At 47.1% G+C, this 16,195-nt stretch overlaps 1 protein-coding gene across 12 annotated transcripts in view; it reads left to right on the top strand.

The window, feature by feature from the left end:
• RASAL2 (RAS protein activator like 2) overlaps positions 1-16,195 on the top strand; it is a 178,100-nt gene that overhangs the window by 47,574 nt on the left and 114,331 nt on the right. For 2 of the 12 annotated variants that reach the window (XM_083845877.1, XM_083845875.1), the window contains exon 1: positions 6,868-7,926. The exons of 7 other annotated variants lie outside the window; for them this stretch is intronic. In XM_083845877.1, coding sequence (XP_083702003.1) covers positions 7,332-7,926 — 595 coding nt within the window. In that variant the 5' untranslated portion in view covers positions 6,868-7,331. Of the gene's footprint in view, positions 1-6,862; positions 7,927-16,195 lie in introns of those variants that run through there. 3 more of the 12 variants (XM_083845878.1, XM_083845876.1, XM_083845867.1) reach the window with 3 other exon arrangements.

Raw genomic sequence — 16,195 nt, 5'->3', positions numbered from 1 at the left:
CTGCTTAGCTCCAGTGCAGGGCAGCAGTCATGAAAGGAGACAGCATTTATATTAAAAACTTGGTGCATTTATATTGTGAATGCAAACATTGTGATTATAGATGTTGCTCCAGTTTGTTCCTTACTTGTACCATAACAGCGCACTGATACGCAATGGTAATGATACTGGGGAGTACTGTGAATTAGTTGGTGGCTATCTTTGTGCCTATAGTTGGCTTTACTGCAGGATTTCCAGTGTTCGAGAAGCCACATTTTAAAGTTTACAAAGCTAGCATTGCATGAAGGAATTGGTGAAATACAGGTTGTTTAGTCACTCTGAGACTGTCTGTTGTGGGGAAGAGGACAAAATAAAGCCAACAGAGTTAGGGCAATTAAGGAAAAAATGTGTAGACTGAAATCCTGCACCAAATACCTTATTAATCATCATAAAAAAAAAAAAGCCTTTTGAATCACTTTTTTCTAAGTGCAATTACAGATAGGTATGAAAATTTACATGCAGTCTCCCCTTTCTGGGCACCCAGTTGAAGAGGATTGCACAGATGCTTGGGTGGCTGGGGCTGCAGGCTGCCTGTCCTGCGAGCAACAGGCTGAGCTCTCTCGCATCTGAGAAGTGATATTCTCACCAGCTTTTCTGCATCTCTTTTCTGGTCCCCTGCCAACTTGCATTTAACGTAGTGGACGCTAGAGTTAATATAGGTCGTAGAGTTAATAAGTTGTATTTTTGCAACAGCCTGCACTGAGGATGTGGTCCTTGACAGCTACATAAAAATAAAGGGTGGAAAGTTTGAATATATACACCTGCTATTTGAGCACTGTTACCAAGACCATTCTTGAGATGTTTATCCATTAGCGTGCCTAAATGTTATGACTGTTTTTCTCTTAGCAATGTTAAGGCTGCCTTTGGTTTGATGCAAGCTGTGATGGCCTCGAGCAGCGCTGTGTTCTGCTTTAAGGTTGCAGGAATAAAGTTTTTTTCTCTCTCCACAAAAATCCCAAACACTTAAGTCTGAAAAAGAGTGGGGAGATGGGAAGGTAATTTTGCCTGCTGGAAAGCAATATCATTAAAAAGGTGAATCAGTAAGCTGCTTGTGATATTTAAGGTGGTACCAAGCACCACCTGTAGGCATGAAGAAGCGGATGTCAGAGTGGGGATAGGAACTATTTGTACAGTTTGAAAGATGGTTGTAACGGGTTGGAATTAGATAACCTTTGAGGTCCCTTCCAACCCAAGCCATTCTATGATTCTGTGGCCTTGCAGAAATTGTCAGTGAAGTAGGTTAATGCTCCTGTCTCCCTTCAGGGGCTGAAATTTGTGATCTGCAGCTCCGAAGGGTTTCCTCTCCCCTTTCAGCCCCTGTCTGCATCGGTGGCTTCACAGTACAGCACATGGGTAAGCCTGCAGAGGAGCCAGTGTTGCAGGAGCAGCTGTGTCACCCACTGGGCAGAGCTGCAGGCTTCTCCGCCTTGCAGAAACCCGTACCTGCAGCTCTGCAAGTTCGAGGCAAGTGCTTCCAGTCAGTAGGAACGGGTCTTTTTGCTCTTCTGACTTTCTGTGCTGCAGAGCAGTTGCCAGAGTGTTTACCTCCAGGTTATAGGTTTGTTTATTTGCACCAGCGCATGTTTCCAAAATACTTGGCTGGCTTGGGCTGGTGTTGCTCACAGCTGTGTGTGGGCTCTCTTAGCCGCTGTGTGCGCTTGGCTGGCTTCTAGATGTACATTTTTATGGCCCTTGAAACTTGGCATGAGTTGTGTTTTGTCGACAACAACAACAAAGAAGATTGCTGGTGAAATTAAAATCTGGCATCGCTGTTCCTACAGGTTTGCTCTCAGTGTATTGAAATGAGATTTTCTTGCAAACTTTTCTTGGCGTCGATCCAGAACGCAGCATCTCATAAATCTGTATTATCACTCTGCTCAGTTGTCAGGACTGCATCAGCTTCTCATGTAGATCACGGGAACAACATGGAAAACTGAAGCCAGGGAACTTTCAAATGAGGAGTTTATATCAGCAGAGCAATGGCAGAAGAAATTTGCCATGGAATTAGGGGGCAGAAATCTTCAAGAGGTTTTCACTGCCTTCCTTCAGAAACTAGACTTCCCAAAATGCAGACTTGTGTCAGTGGATATCACTCCATCTTTTGCTAAAAACTGAAGGGTAAGGGACGTGGAAATTCAACACAATGACGGTCCAGCAGTTGCAGTATGCCTTGTCACAGAAATGGTAGATCATGAAAACTAGGTGCTCTCGGGCATGCAGGTATGGCGGTGTCACTGTTTAGCTTATTCATAGATGCACGCTATTCTCAGCATAGTGATAGTGAGAACAACCTGCCTTTTTTATTTACCTGGGACAGGTGAGCTTGCTGTGTAGTCACTGCTATGTTTTTCCAACTCAAAGCTTGGGTCCCAGGGACTCTTAATTTGGGCTCAGTAAATTATCTGTGTTCCAACCATGGGGATTCCAATCTCCAGCAAGCCTTGCTCTTCGAGTCCCTGTAACCCCAAATGCAACAATTTTTAAGGTACTGTTTGATTTGTCCTCTGCATAACTTGGTGCACTGAACACGAAGCGGTCAGGTGCACGGGTGCGTGCTGCTCCAAGAAGTGATGTTCACCTGCAGGAAGTGTTGCGGGGGAAACAGATGCATCTCGGCGATAGGGGATGGGAAGGGGATGTTAGGTCATTAATTACTTAGCCTTGCATAAACAAAACTTAATAGTTTGAAAAGTCTGTAATTTAAAGGGGAGGAAAAATCTTTCATCTGCTGCTGTGCTATTTAGCTAAATGTCAAGTTGGGTCAATTGGAAGAGTTTTGTGATGATTTCTGCTTTATATATTGATTACTTTTTCTTGAACGTTGCCAGCACAGTGAGCATTGGACTAGTTTTGAAGGGGGAAAGGAGGTAGGGGGATCTAGTCTGCAAAGTCGGGGATCCCTGACCGGCTGAATCACTTCTGGTTTATCCAGGGGCAATGCTGGGTGCGATTGGATTCACTTTCCTGCCTGGTAGAGAACTCATTTCATGGCTGGTAGCTGGGGACTTAGCCTGGTGTCTTCTCAGAAACGTTGATTTTTGAACCTGCTGTGTTTATGATTTCGAGGAGAGGACATAGCTGAAGGCCCACATGTGGTGAATAAAGCTGCAGGGCTGGCTGGGGGCTCTGGTGCCCTCCCTCCTTTGGTTAGTGCTCTCCTCTGCCCCCACCACCCCATCCCCGCCTTGGAAAATCTTTTTAAAAATTGCTGGCAAGTTTGTGCTTGGTCCAAAACTAAATTTAAAATGGAGTGGTTCAGTCATGGGAGGTTTCAATTCAAGTTTTTCTCAGTATAAGCTGTAATAAAGATGAACTTAAATGTTATACTTTGCATGTGCCTTTACTCGAGCACAAGACGAGAGCGAGACAGCATTAAAAATTAATTTTTATCGTCAGAGACACGTTCTCCCTCCAGCTGCTTGGCAGCGATGCTTTTGTTTTTCGCATTGTTATTGTTATTTTTGTAATTGGCTGGTGGTGTTTATTAAACAACTGATACTGCGAGGAATTTCTGAAGCTTCTTGCAGCAGACTGGGTAGGTTTTTTGGAAGGCTGAATGGTGGAGGGAGGACTTCCCACGCAGGAGGCCGCTGCCAAAGAATTATCTTCATATGCTCAGTGAAAATGTAATGCTGCTTGTGTAAATTTTCTGTGAAATGTTGTTATACATTTAAAAAAGATTGTTTTCCCAATATAATGCTAAAGCTGGAGTACAGTTACGTTTCAGGGTAGCAAATCTGCATTTTTTGCATAAATTACTTAAATATTTAGGTGCAGTGAAATATATGCTGTTAAACATGTCAAATCAGATGATTAAATGACTGGATTGTTAGGAAGAAAATAGTAATTTTCTGAAAAAGCTTAATGAATGATCTGGCACAATGAACTACAAACACACCAGAAAAAAAAAAAAAACCCTTCTGAGAAAATTTGCCAGCCGAGGATCACGTTTTTATGCAGTAGGTAATAAAGACTGGAAGCATGAGTGAAAATATTCCTGATTTTTCTCAAGTGAATTGACAAGCTCCTTTCTTCCACTGCAATTATTTTACCTGCTGACAGCTGAGTGGGTGGCTCTCTCTGGTTAGTGATTTAGCAACGCGCTAGCAGTCACTGTTCAAGTTGATTTCTTTGTGATAGACGACCGTGCAAACGCTTCCCCAGAAAAACTGCTGCTCTGAAACGACTTGAGCTTCCACACGTGGACTGCGGATCAAGGAGAGCGTTCAGCTACGTGAATTGCCTTCTTGTATCTCACACAAGAAATGCTGAAGCCAACTGAAGCTGATTCTAACTCGGCGACGTTGGAGGAGAACAGATTTGTTTGGGCATCGCCTTTGCTATGGATGATGTGTAGGAGGAGGAGAGGGTCCAGTTTGACTCGAAGCCCAGGCTATAATTTTTGAGCTAGCAGTTTAAAAGAATTGTCTTCTTTGTAGACTAAGCAAACTTGTGTATCAGTGATTTTATGTCAATAAACCTGTAAGCCTTGTGTGCCCTTTTCAGAATCGCTTTGAGAAGGACCATTTTACCCCGTGCAGTACGCAGTGAAATCCCCGCTAAGTGAGGCAGCTGGATGACTGTTCTCTTGAAGCAAGAAGTGCGTTCGTCTGAGCGGTGGCAACAAGAAAGCAAAAGTGAAATCAAAAGTGAAGACCCTTCTGACATTACTTGAACTTAAACCGTGCCTTTGATGTTCTTGGGCTTTTTGTTGAGTGAAACAAGTGCTCCTCGGGAGTCCGCAGGGTAGTTATGGAGAGGGGGCACAGGATGAGAGCAGTCCTGGTGACCCTCTGATCCTCTCTGTCTTCATGCAGAGGCTGACATCCCACCCAAGCTTTCATTCTGGGCTAAATCCACGTGCCAGAGTAACATTGCCAAAGCAGGTGGCAAGTTAACCGAGTCGAGCCGCTCCTGTTGGTCATACTGAGTCCCCTGGTGGAGCACCTAAGTGCTTCCGAACCCCGTTGCCAAAAAGGTGCTTTGTATCAGCTCTCAGCTTGGTAGCTGTGTTTCAGCAGCAGCTAGAAAGCATGCTGAAAATCTCCAGCAAGCAAATCCCGGGAGGAGTTGAGCTACTGCAGTGCCTGTCTCTGTTTTCTGTCCTCCCCTGCCCTTCGGCGCTCCCAGAAGTCCATATAGATGTGCTAGTGGAAACTCACACAGGCGAGGCTTGCAGGGCTGACCAGAAACCTACCTCACGTTCTCAGTTTTCTTGGCTTATTATGGCCTGTGCCATTAGAGCAAACCACACTGTCGTCTGTCGGCTTTATTTGTAGTTATTTCTGAAGTTCCATAAGGCCTGTTTTACCAGACTGACTAATTCAAAGCATTTGTTCAAGGCACTGCTGCCTCCTGAGAGGTCAAAGGCTCACCAAGGAACACCAGGACCTGTTGCTGGAAGGGGTGGGTGACCGAGCACCAGCGGCTGCGGCTGAGGTCGAGCTCCTCAGCGCCGTGCTTGCCTCAGAGGCAAGGCCCCGCAGGCCTCCGTGCTCGGTGAAAGGGATCGAGGAAGGAAGGAGAAACACTGCTGGCAGTGGGTGAGCGTCACATCAGGAATTATTTACAAGACCTCAAGCCATACAAGTCCGTGGGACCAGGTGGGCTGCCTCAAGGGGGGATTAGCAGCCCCTAGGATCGAGAAACAGAGAAGTCTTTCCTGGTCTGCCTGGAGAAGAGCCAGCTCGCTTCTTTCCCGGTGAATTCTCCACCAGCGTTTTGTTCAGGTACATTTTGCCACTGAGGACACGTGCGCTGAGCAGCACGACTGCCTGCAGAGCAGGAGAGTCAGCTTCGGTGTTTTTGGTGCTGAGTTTGTATTGCAGTGTCCGAGCTGTTCAGGCGTCTGAGGTGGGTGTAACTTCTTGAGCATGGCAGCTTTACACAGCCACTTCTCTTGCTTCAATGTGAGGAACGCAGCTTGCTGCTGAATAGAGAACTTATTTCTCTACGTGATGGAGGTCTTGGGTAACTGCGGCCTTGTTTTAGGGAGCAGTGACACCCTTTTCCCTGTGCATTCAGAAGTAAGGAAGTTTTGCATCTGCAACTGTCAGGAATGTGCTTTGGCTGATGAATGCCATCGAAGCTTAAAGGCGAGATCCCATAGCGGGCCGATTAAGCTTTATTGGTCTGCCAGACCAGATTATCATTTTATTTAACCAGAGAAGTAGTTTTCATTGTCACTTGATTGCCAAGGGTCTGTCAGCATTTCCATTATAAACCCCCTATTTTCAGGGATTTGAGTAGACTTGAGATTTAAGTGTTCTGCTCTGAAACTTGGCAAGCATGGTCTGAGTTCACCAGCAGATATTTTCTTTATGAGATTTTAAAATAGTCAGCTGTTTCTTAAATTGTAGAGAAGGCAAGTTTTTTTTTTTTCCTCTTGGTTAAACAGATAGGATTATTTTTTCCACCCTGCTTATTCCAACTAGATTTATCAAAACAAAACCCTATTCTCTTGTTTAAAGAAAGAAAGAAAAGAAAAAAGACAAATATGCCCACTGTCAAGTTCTGTTTGCCAGCGGATCATGCCTCAAAGCTTTCCCAATCTCTGCTTCGGTGTGTGGTTGGTGAAGTCCCACCCACCCTCTCTGCCCTTTTTCTCCTCCCCTTTACTTCTCTCCCTTTGGTGTATTTACACTCTCACTATATTAAGTTGCAGCATTTCTTCTCCCCCCTTTGCCTTGCTCCGTGAAGCTTCCAGCACCCAGTTCTGAGCAGTCTGGGTATTTTACTTCTCTCTAAAAGGAAACTCTGGGGTGTTCCTAAGTGATCCAACGTACCCGTGGTAAATATCAACTCTAGGAATTGTCTTTATGTTGTGTGTTGCTCTATTTGGCGTACATTACTACTTAACTGAAGGACGTGTGCATTACTCTCAGTTTGACTATTGCAGTTTTACCGCTTTTCTGAGACTTCGGTGTGACTTTGAGTGAAGGACTTTCACGGTCGTCTTTTTTTTTTTTTTTTAACCAAATCTTTGATGTCGACTGAAGAAAAGTGAAGTGTGATTGGTGCAGAACACCACTGTGGCTTTTCATGGCTGGGCTCTTTTAGTCATTTCCTGAGAGCTTGGTGCAGAAGGGCGACAATGCAGGAAGCGGCAGCAGGCTCGGCGAGGCTGCGCGTGGTGTTGGAGGGCGGCTTGCTGTAGGTGAGGGCTTGTCCCTCTTGCTGACATGTAGAAGTACCTGGCGCTGGGGTTGATGCTCCTCGGGGAGAGCCTCTGCTGTCCTTCACAGCGGTGAAGAGGATGATTTGGGCATTAAAAGCTGAAATTCAAGAGTAGGAAAATGAGTGCTTTTAAAAAGTACTATAGTCTCTCTCCCAGGACCTTTAGAAGATCCTTGTCGGAACAAGATGCTGGCACGGCTACCCTGAAGGAGTATCACTGGTACCACCAAATGAAAAGCAAGAAGATGAATAAACAAACGACTTCGGATCCTGAGAAGGCACTCGGAGCGTACAGGTGGCAGACACATCCGCGGCTTCCCTGGAGGATAAGCAAAAGAGCGCGCTCCAGCAGTCTTAGAGGGGAAGGTAACGATCCGAGCCTTGTCAAAAGTTCTGCAAGCGTGGATGCTACCAGCACTGAGCATCTCCACAAAGATCCAGCGGAGATGATTTTCCAGGCAAAGACCAGGTCGCTGCGGGTTCCCTTCAACCGCTCTCTGTCCGAACCCGTGCCGCACTCTGCGGCCAGGAGCACAAAGCCCTTTCTGCAAGCTGTGCGCTCGGTGGACTGCGAGCAGCAGGGCTATTTCGTCCGTGGCATCTTCTCTACTCTCTCAAGTGGCTTTTCAAGGATAATAAATCGAAGAGGGGAGCCTGTCAGTGAGTCACTAGGCGAGTGGAAGGCAGATGATAATCAAATTGATCCGATCACAGGTAATGGGCTCTGTTTTGTTTTGTTCTCCTTGTGTTACAGGTGTCTACAGTTATTCTTTGGGATACACCACGTTTGTTTAAACTGGTTTTGAACTTGGTGTTTATTAACATGAGATGTGCAACTTTCTGCTGTTCTACCTTAATTTTAAAAAAAAATGACTGGGAAAAAAAAAAAGGCCTTTCCTGATTAGGGAAGTGGTGTGATGTTTTGGCATGTGCTTAAAAACCTGAAGGTCCCTTTAAAACAGATGTCTTGGAGGAAGCAGAAGCATTGCTCTCCAAAATGAACTGCGTGTGTGGTGTGCGCAGTCCTGCGAGCGCAGCAGCCTCAGAGGAGCTGTCGTGCACTGATGGATATATCAAGCCTGCTACTGTAAATGGAGTACTAGGGGGAGACAGAAAGAGAAATAAAGCTGTCTTTTAGCCAGTGCTCAAGGCAGTGGAACGGATCTACTTCCTCATACCAGATTCAGAGTTTTGTAATCAATCAGCTAAATTGATGTCTGCTCTATGTTAGATGCCAAGGACGACAGTGTTAGGAAGGTTTAGCCAGCCGGGATTGAGGTCAGCAGGATGCCAGGCCGAGATTCCGTTTAAATCTGCCCTGCTGTTAACAATGCTCATAAAGTGGGGGGGGGGGGGGGTGGAATTTGCCTTCTGTTCTCTAGGGTCTTCTGTGCAACTTTCTCATGGGCTACCCAGTCTGAACTGAGTGACTGCAGAGGCTTTGGGGAAAAAAACGCAAAGGTTAAATTTAGAATAAAAACAAAAATAAACCTCCCTTCTCCCCAAAACCTCAGTGCTTTCCAGAGTCCTCCAGATTATCATATTAAAACCTGATAACATCTGGAACTAGTTAGAACTGCTGGACAGGTCATCCATATTAAAAAATAAATAAATTCATCTTGCTGTTATTACTAGGAAACACTGTCCACGTGGGTACTGGGTCTCAGCCACAGTGGATTGTCTCTTACAGGCTTATGTTCGGTGCTGGGAGCAGTCACACTGCTCTAAAACAAGAACAAGTGGACAAAGAGGAGGAATAACTAAGAAGGACCATCTCCCCCAGCATCCCAGGGTTTGTTCAAACCACCTACATACAGTCTGTGATTTGTATTCCTCCACAACCTTGCTCGGTTGGAATTTGGCTTGATGATGCTTGTTGGATCTCGTGGCATACATGGAAAAAATGAAGACAGAGGATTGTTTTATTGCTGTTCTTGAAGACAGCTTTGTTAAGGGGTTGGTTTGATATTAGAAACAAGGATTTCCACTGCAGGCTTCCACTGTTGTTGAGAGCTCCTGGCAGAGTTATTATTGCGAGCTGCCTGGGATGGTTTGTTTGGTCCTTTCCGCCCACCAGTATACGTCAGCAAGCTATATTGGGAAGGTATTCTATAGGACATGAGCATTTTGCATTAAAATCGTGCAATCTTTGAAGGGCAGAGCATGCCGTGGTTGCTTTTTTCTTGGTCCTGGCACACTTTGATACCAAATGGTTCTCTAATAATTCAAACGAGTTGTCAGTCAGCTAGGTTGCTGGGGTCTCTGCTTCTAGTAGCATGAAAAGTGAACAGTGGAAAAGGATTATTTGTGAGAAGCCGCTGCGCTGTAAATGCTGTATGTTGGTTCTGGGAGAAGTACGGAGCCTTCTGGCTTTTGGACCCCGAAACCTCTGCCCGAGCCAGCCAAAGCTGGTTTCACAAAGAGCCTCGCAGTTCAGGAACTGAGAATAAACAATGGGACTCAAGGTAAAAGCCAAACTCTCTTGAGGGAGGAAGTCACAGCTGGGAAGGTGCCTGGGGAAGCGAGGGAGTGCAGTCACCTGCAACATCTCCTGAACCAGCTGGGCCCTGCTTCTTGAAGGCCTACCCTCTGCTCCTCGAGCAGACAACGGCCGGGCTCTAAGAGAACTCGTTTGCCCCCAAAGATGTGCTGCCTTGTGGGATTTATAGGCACAGGACAGCTAGTTGCTGGCCTCGGGATGTATCGTTCCCTAAGGAGGAGCAGCTCTTGCCGGAGCAGTTGGCCCTGCTGGGTCACCCCTGCCCCAGCGGGCCCGAGAGCTGGCGGCACTGCCGGGAGCTGGACGACAGAAAGGGAGAGAAATGTAACTCGTCTGTCATGTCTCCTGTTCAGGAAGAAATCCAAGGAAATGGGTGGTTTTCCTGTCCGAGAGGCAGGATTTGGGAATCCTTGGGCTGTCAAACCCCGTGGTCTGCCCAGACTTCTGACTTGCCCAGAGGTAGTGTGAGCCACGGGGTTTCTCCAAAGCATGCGGATGCTTTAACTTGGAAGGGCTGCAGTGAAAGTCTCCTGGGAAACATCTGGTTGGACAGAATTTCTTGTCGCTGTGACCCAGAACCAAGGAGGACCTTGCCTGGGGTGTTAAATACACAGTCCGAGAGGAGAGGCATGCTTTGGAGTTTAACCAGGAGAACCTGGAGGCATGCTGCCTGCCTTGTGTCCAAGCAACCAAGCCCTTTCCTTACTCACTCTCTTCGTTAAAACCATTTCCACTTCCTCTGAAATAGTTGCAGATTATCAGCTTAAAAAGAAGAAAAGAAAGTCTTCCTCCTGGCGCGTGCCTGCCCTGGTGTGCTCGGCCTTACCTCTGGGCTGGGGTCGCGGCGGTGGGACCTCGGCATGGGTTTGAGGAGCAGCCGGTGGAGTTTGCTGCTGACCTTTGGAAAGCGGGGGCAGAGCAGTTCCCTTCTTCAAGAAACGGTTACCTCCCAAAAGAGGGTTGGTTGTTTCTTTTGGCAGCTTGCAGAGGGAAGTGGGATTTAAAAAAATAATAATAATAAAAAAATCTGGATAAATATTTTCCAGTTGGTCTCACAGTCTAGGAAGCATGTTCAGACGCTGCTTCATCGCTCCTTGGCTGCAGCAATCCCTCCTGGATTGATGCAGGCATCCTCTTGGGCAAGGAGGGATGCCGAACCTGCGGAGAGCCGTGTGTGCTCGCTCCCCCGGGACGCTGCAGCTTCTCCCCTCTGTGCTGCTTGGGAGCAGCTTTTGGTGCACATGCCCTGGCTTCTGACCACTCTCACACCCAGGCGTTTCGTACAAGCGGTTAAATTGACATGTGCAAAGCCCCGAGTGAGAAGGACTTGGGCTCAGTATTAAGGTATTATTTATACCATCATTAATTAAAGAGCACTTTAATTTCTAGCAGATGTACCAGCTCGAGGAAAGAGAAGTAGCACTCTGATAAGCTTAATGGTTGCGAACGCACCGAGATCTCTTTAGGAACGAGATAAGGAAGGAGCTGTGCAGACAACTCAAAGCCTTGGATCCAAGGGTCGTGGGTGAGCTGCTGCACTCTGTTTTATTTTGTTTTTATTTCTGAGTATTGCCAGTGACCCTTCAACTCTGTTAAGAGTAGATTTGTGAGAGACTACCCAGATAACATGTATTTCACTGCTCCTTCTTATCTAGATCTCAGGGCAATGCAAGTTTAATTGGAGATTGATGACAAAATAACTCTTCAGTAGAATCAATTATCTGTATCTTCAGTGGGTATCTCTTGGGGGAGGGAGAAGGTAAACACTGATTTCTTGCATTTGACATGCATTTGTCTTCCACACTCGCTCTGTACTTGAGATTTTTATAGTGACGCTTCCCACAGGATTATTTCCTTCACTTTCTTCACCTGGGTGAAGATCTGTTTCTTCAGTATTTTAATTTTATGCTGTAAATCATTTTAGAGGTTTTTTGTACCTAGGCTGAGAGAGTGTAGTTTCTATCCTTGCTTTTCTGGAATTGTTCTTCTTTTTTTTTTTTTTCCGGTTCACTAAAGTTACTCAAATGTGGTGCTCTTTTTAATACAGTCTAGATTGATTAAATTGATTAAATTCTAAGTTTTGTATCTTTCCATATAAACTTCTATAGAGAGAATCTGCATTTTCACACTTCTAACTCAAAGCCAAGGCATTTAGGTTTCTTCAGTGATTCCCCAAACACAAAACTATTTCTTCTGTCTGAAATGGGAATTCAGCATTTATTACTCATTGAGGCAGCTTTTCAGTTTTTCATGTTTTCAAAAGTGCTTTCTCATTTTAGAAGTGCTCCTGCTGACTCATGTTCCCCTGCACCCCCGGATCGCTTTTTCTGTTGAGCAGTTTATTTTTGGTGGGGTTTTTATTAGCGAACCTCTACACAATTGAGCTCACCCTGTAACTCACACGCCCATTGACGTGCTGTGTAAATGCCACTTTATCTGCACTCTGCTGTGTTCCTGTTTCGTTGCAAGGTGCAGGCTCGGTGTTTGCAGTCATTAACCTTTAATTGCCAGAACAGCTTCAGGACAGCTGTTTATACCTGGGCTACATCAAAATGACCCAAGTTTTTCTGAGAGGTACAGCTGTGGGAGCAGCAGTCTGCAGTCAAGTGTCGGTCTGTTTTTCAAGCTGTAGTGTGTCTTCGTGGGGCTAAATGTTGTGGTACGTGGTGTACTGAAAGTTGCAGAGGGGTGGGACACACCGGGGAGCATTCCTGGCATTTCACAGCTTTGGATACGGATCCTACTTCTCCCCCCCGAGTATTTCCTTCAGATCTTGACCCATGTGTCATGTTCATCACGAGCGCCGTGTCGTTTACTGTGGGTAATAGGCTAATGCTATGCAGATGAATGTTTATGATCACAACAGAAAACAATTAGCGACAATATCTGAGGCTAATAAAATTACAGTCATCCGGTGCTAATTATGCTTAACAAAGGGTGTCTCTGAGCAGGTAGTTGTGCTCATTTCAGCTGTGACTGTTGATTTTCCTCCTCCTTAATCCCAGACCATTTTGTCTGAAGCCAAAAATTAACATCCACCGGGATGAATGAGGACATTTTTATTTGTGAGGACTTTCCTGACTCATGAAATCATGACGAGGGAACGGCAGAGTCTTGCATTCCAGGTTGCTTTTTGCTGCTCTTGTGGTCTGTGTCTGTGTTTTTGCTCCTTGTGTGGAGCGTGCTGATAACCTGTGCTTGCAATACTGTTACCTGTGGTTACATTGGTCTTGAGAAATTAGTGCATGGGAATTACCGGGAGGGTAAGTGTGTCCTAGAGATGTCCCTGGATGTTCTTTGCAGGGCGACAGGGTTTGAAGAGATGCAGCTTTCACAGAAGCAGGTAAGGAGTGGAAGTATGGGGATTAGGAGAAAGGGCTCTCAGCAAACTAGAGATTTCGGGTTGTGGTGGGAGAAGCTTTTCCTTTGATAACAGGCCAGACAGGGCCGAGAGGAAGCAGCCGGAGGAGGAAGAACAGCCTTTGCTTTGCAGAGGAGGAGCTATGTCTGGCGAGCAGTTGGACTGGGAGTCTTTGGCCAAGTTTCACGTCTTGCCTGCTGCGTCCCCGGAAGGAGGAGCTCCGGCGCGAGAGCCCGCGGGGAAGGAGCAGCTCGCGGTCTGGGGGCAGCCCCGGCAGCCTGTCCTCGCCCTTCGCCCCATGGAGCAGCGAGCCCAGGCGTGGGAGGCGTGCAGAAGACAGTGGAAAGAAATGGTGTTGGACTTTTCTCAAAACGCTGTATTTGTCTTAAAGGTAGACGTAAAACACAGCCGTCGAAGCGTGCAGAAAGGGGAGCTTTGCACAGCAGCTCGGCTCTCCTGGAAAACTCTGAGGTTCCGCCACCCCAGAGATGGGAACCGTAACTCTTGGAGGCATTTAGAGCCTGTGGCCGGAGGGCAAGTTCTGCCACGGTGAAGCTGTCTTCAGGCAGAGCTCCTTGCTTTGCGTTTCCCCAGCGCTGCCTGTAATGGAGCTTGGTGCAAGCTGAGAATTGCCGGCGTGCTTACACAACCAGCACTTCCTAGGCACATTGACCCTTTTTTCTTGAAATAACAAACCCAGAGGAAAGTATTTGTTTTAGGTCTTTGTTTCATTTTTCCAAATAACGAATGGTGTACATCTGTAATGCTAACAGTACTTGATTTAGGACTCAAAGCAATGGCATGTTAGAAGTAAACAAACGTGCACAAGATTATCTCCGTGCTCTTATTTATAGCGTTACTTGATCGCTTGCTTCAACTAATTAACTTGTTTTATTTAGCCTTATGCTTTCTGTGCTGATACTTTGGGGTAGTTATTCAAAAGACTCTCTAGGCTCTTCTGAAATAAATACTTCATAATCCTGTAAAACATCACTTGTTTTAAAGGAAGCTGTTTACATAAATAACAAGCTAATGCATGAACCTCTTGACATGTTAGCATTGAAACCAACTGTCCCCTGCGTGGTTTTGTTCTTACTACGAGGGAAGCTGAAGCCAGACATCTGGTCCTCTGTGGGCAGGAGAATGCTGTACTAGTTACAGGGCTGCTCGTTTGAATGGAGTCAGAAAACATTGTGTACAGAGGAGGTGAAGAAAATGACTGAAAGACTTTTTGAAGAGGCTTAGGTTTCGGAGAGCAGGTGTTCTCTGCCTCTGTTCCTTATGGGGGCATGCTGGTCGTTTTAGTGTGTGCGTCTGGTGTAGGAGCATCCCTCCCAAAACTGCTCGTGGGGAAAGTGGTGCAGAAAGGGGCGAAGTCCCTGCCAGTGGCCTGTGAGGGCAGGGAGCGAGCCAAGGGCGTTTTTCCAGCTCCAAAGCAGTGTTGTCAGCTATCGCCATGCTTTGCTGTCAATGCTGTCTGTAGGTTTGAGACCTCGGGGATCAGCTGTGTTGTGGTTTTATGGCTCCTCCCTTCAGTGAGATCTGAGTTTTTACTCCTGAGATCGTTTATTTGCAGAGCTCTCAGATCCCTCTCCCCTCGTCACAGCCAAATCCCTGTTTCTAGGTGAAATGCAAGGAGCTACGCTGCCAAGTCCGGCGGGAGGCTGTAAGCAGACCTGCTCGTTCAGTTTATGTCTAACTTTTCCTGCGTGTCTTATAGGAACAGAAGTGCTTTCCTACATCCCATTCTCAAAATACTCCTGAGTATAATTGTCTGAGACCATCGCAGGTGTTGGTGATGATGCTGTTGAGGGCCGGCTGCTCGCTGCATCTCTCCCAGCTCGGTGACTGCGGGTTGCAGTTCTCTTCCAGCTGCACCTAGGAGCTCAGCGCGTTTCCCTAGGAAAAGCGAAAGCCCCTTTTTAATGCAGTCGCTTCTGAAGCGATTCTCCTCGGCCAGTTGCTGACTGACACAGATGCTTTGGCATGGGCTTTTGATGAATTACCGCTGAAAAATCCGCCAGGCTTCTGATACTTGCTCCGCATCTCCATCTACCTCCTGGCTCCTGCCGGCCCTGGCTGCACCGGCACATGAGGGATGGCTTTGTCGCAACACTGCTGTGCGTGTTTTGGGCTGTCTGGCGAGGGCTGGCTTCTGGCTGCGCTGCTGTGGCCACAGGCTTCCTGTCAGCTCGGCTGCCGTCTGATACACACACAAGTATGGTTTCGGCCACCAGAGTCTTGAAATGACGGTCCTTGCCTTTATGCAGCTTCCTATGCACCTTCTTGAACGACACCGAGACTTCGTTTAATCAAAACAGGGTGAAGTTTTGGAAGGAAACAGAAAAGAAATGAATAGCCTTCCTGAGTCTGCTGTGAAGGAACCGAGATGTTTGTCTCCTGGTTTTCCTGGCTGCTGACCACGATGTCCATGTCTCACTGCCATGTGCAGGGTTGACTCCTGTTTCCCGTTCCTCAGTGTCGGAGGTGACCTGGGTCACTAAAGGCTTTTAATTAACCCGGAGGGCTCGCAGAAGGCATGCGGCACGTGGGGAAGTGCTGAGTGCTCCTCTGGTGCGGGTTAGGGCAGGAGGTGAGGCCCCGGAGGCTCTGCGGTGGTAGGCATTAACAGGTTCATTTATCTTGCACTATTAAAACCTCATCGAAAGGAGCTGGCTGGGCTATTCACCCCGGTGCTTCAGAGAACCAAGTGGGAAGGCGCTGTGTATGACTCGTAAGGCACGAGCAAACCGGCGAGCCCCAGTAAAGCATTTTGCAGAATTATCTTTCTCTTGGTGCTGTAGAGACGAGTCCTGTACGTGTCCAACACCAGGTGGGTGCCTCCCTACGACTCCGTGGTGCCCAGTAGGTGCTGGCGAGCGTGAGCGGGGCTAGGCGGGCATCGCTGCGTCCCTGCCCCGTGCTGCCTCCAGATCGGGGTCCCCCCTAACCACCACAGAGGTCGTCAGTTATTTTTCTCCCCTTCCCAGGGAGACGTGATGGCTGCAGCCGCTGTCGAGCTGTGCTAACAAGGTGGTTCTCAGCTGGTTTATCCAGCAGCAGGGAGCTCTGTGCAGGCTGCCGCACAACCTGGTTATGGTGAGAGGTTGCTAGCTCATGCT

This window comes from Anser anser (assembly GCF_964211835.1).
Source record: "Anser anser genome assembly, chromosome: 8".
Taxonomy (NCBI): Eukaryota; Metazoa; Chordata; class Aves; order Anseriformes; family Anatidae; genus Anser; species Anser anser.
The sequence above is the reverse complement of the archived record's forward strand: the minus strand, read 5'-3'. Positions and strand labels throughout refer to the sequence as shown.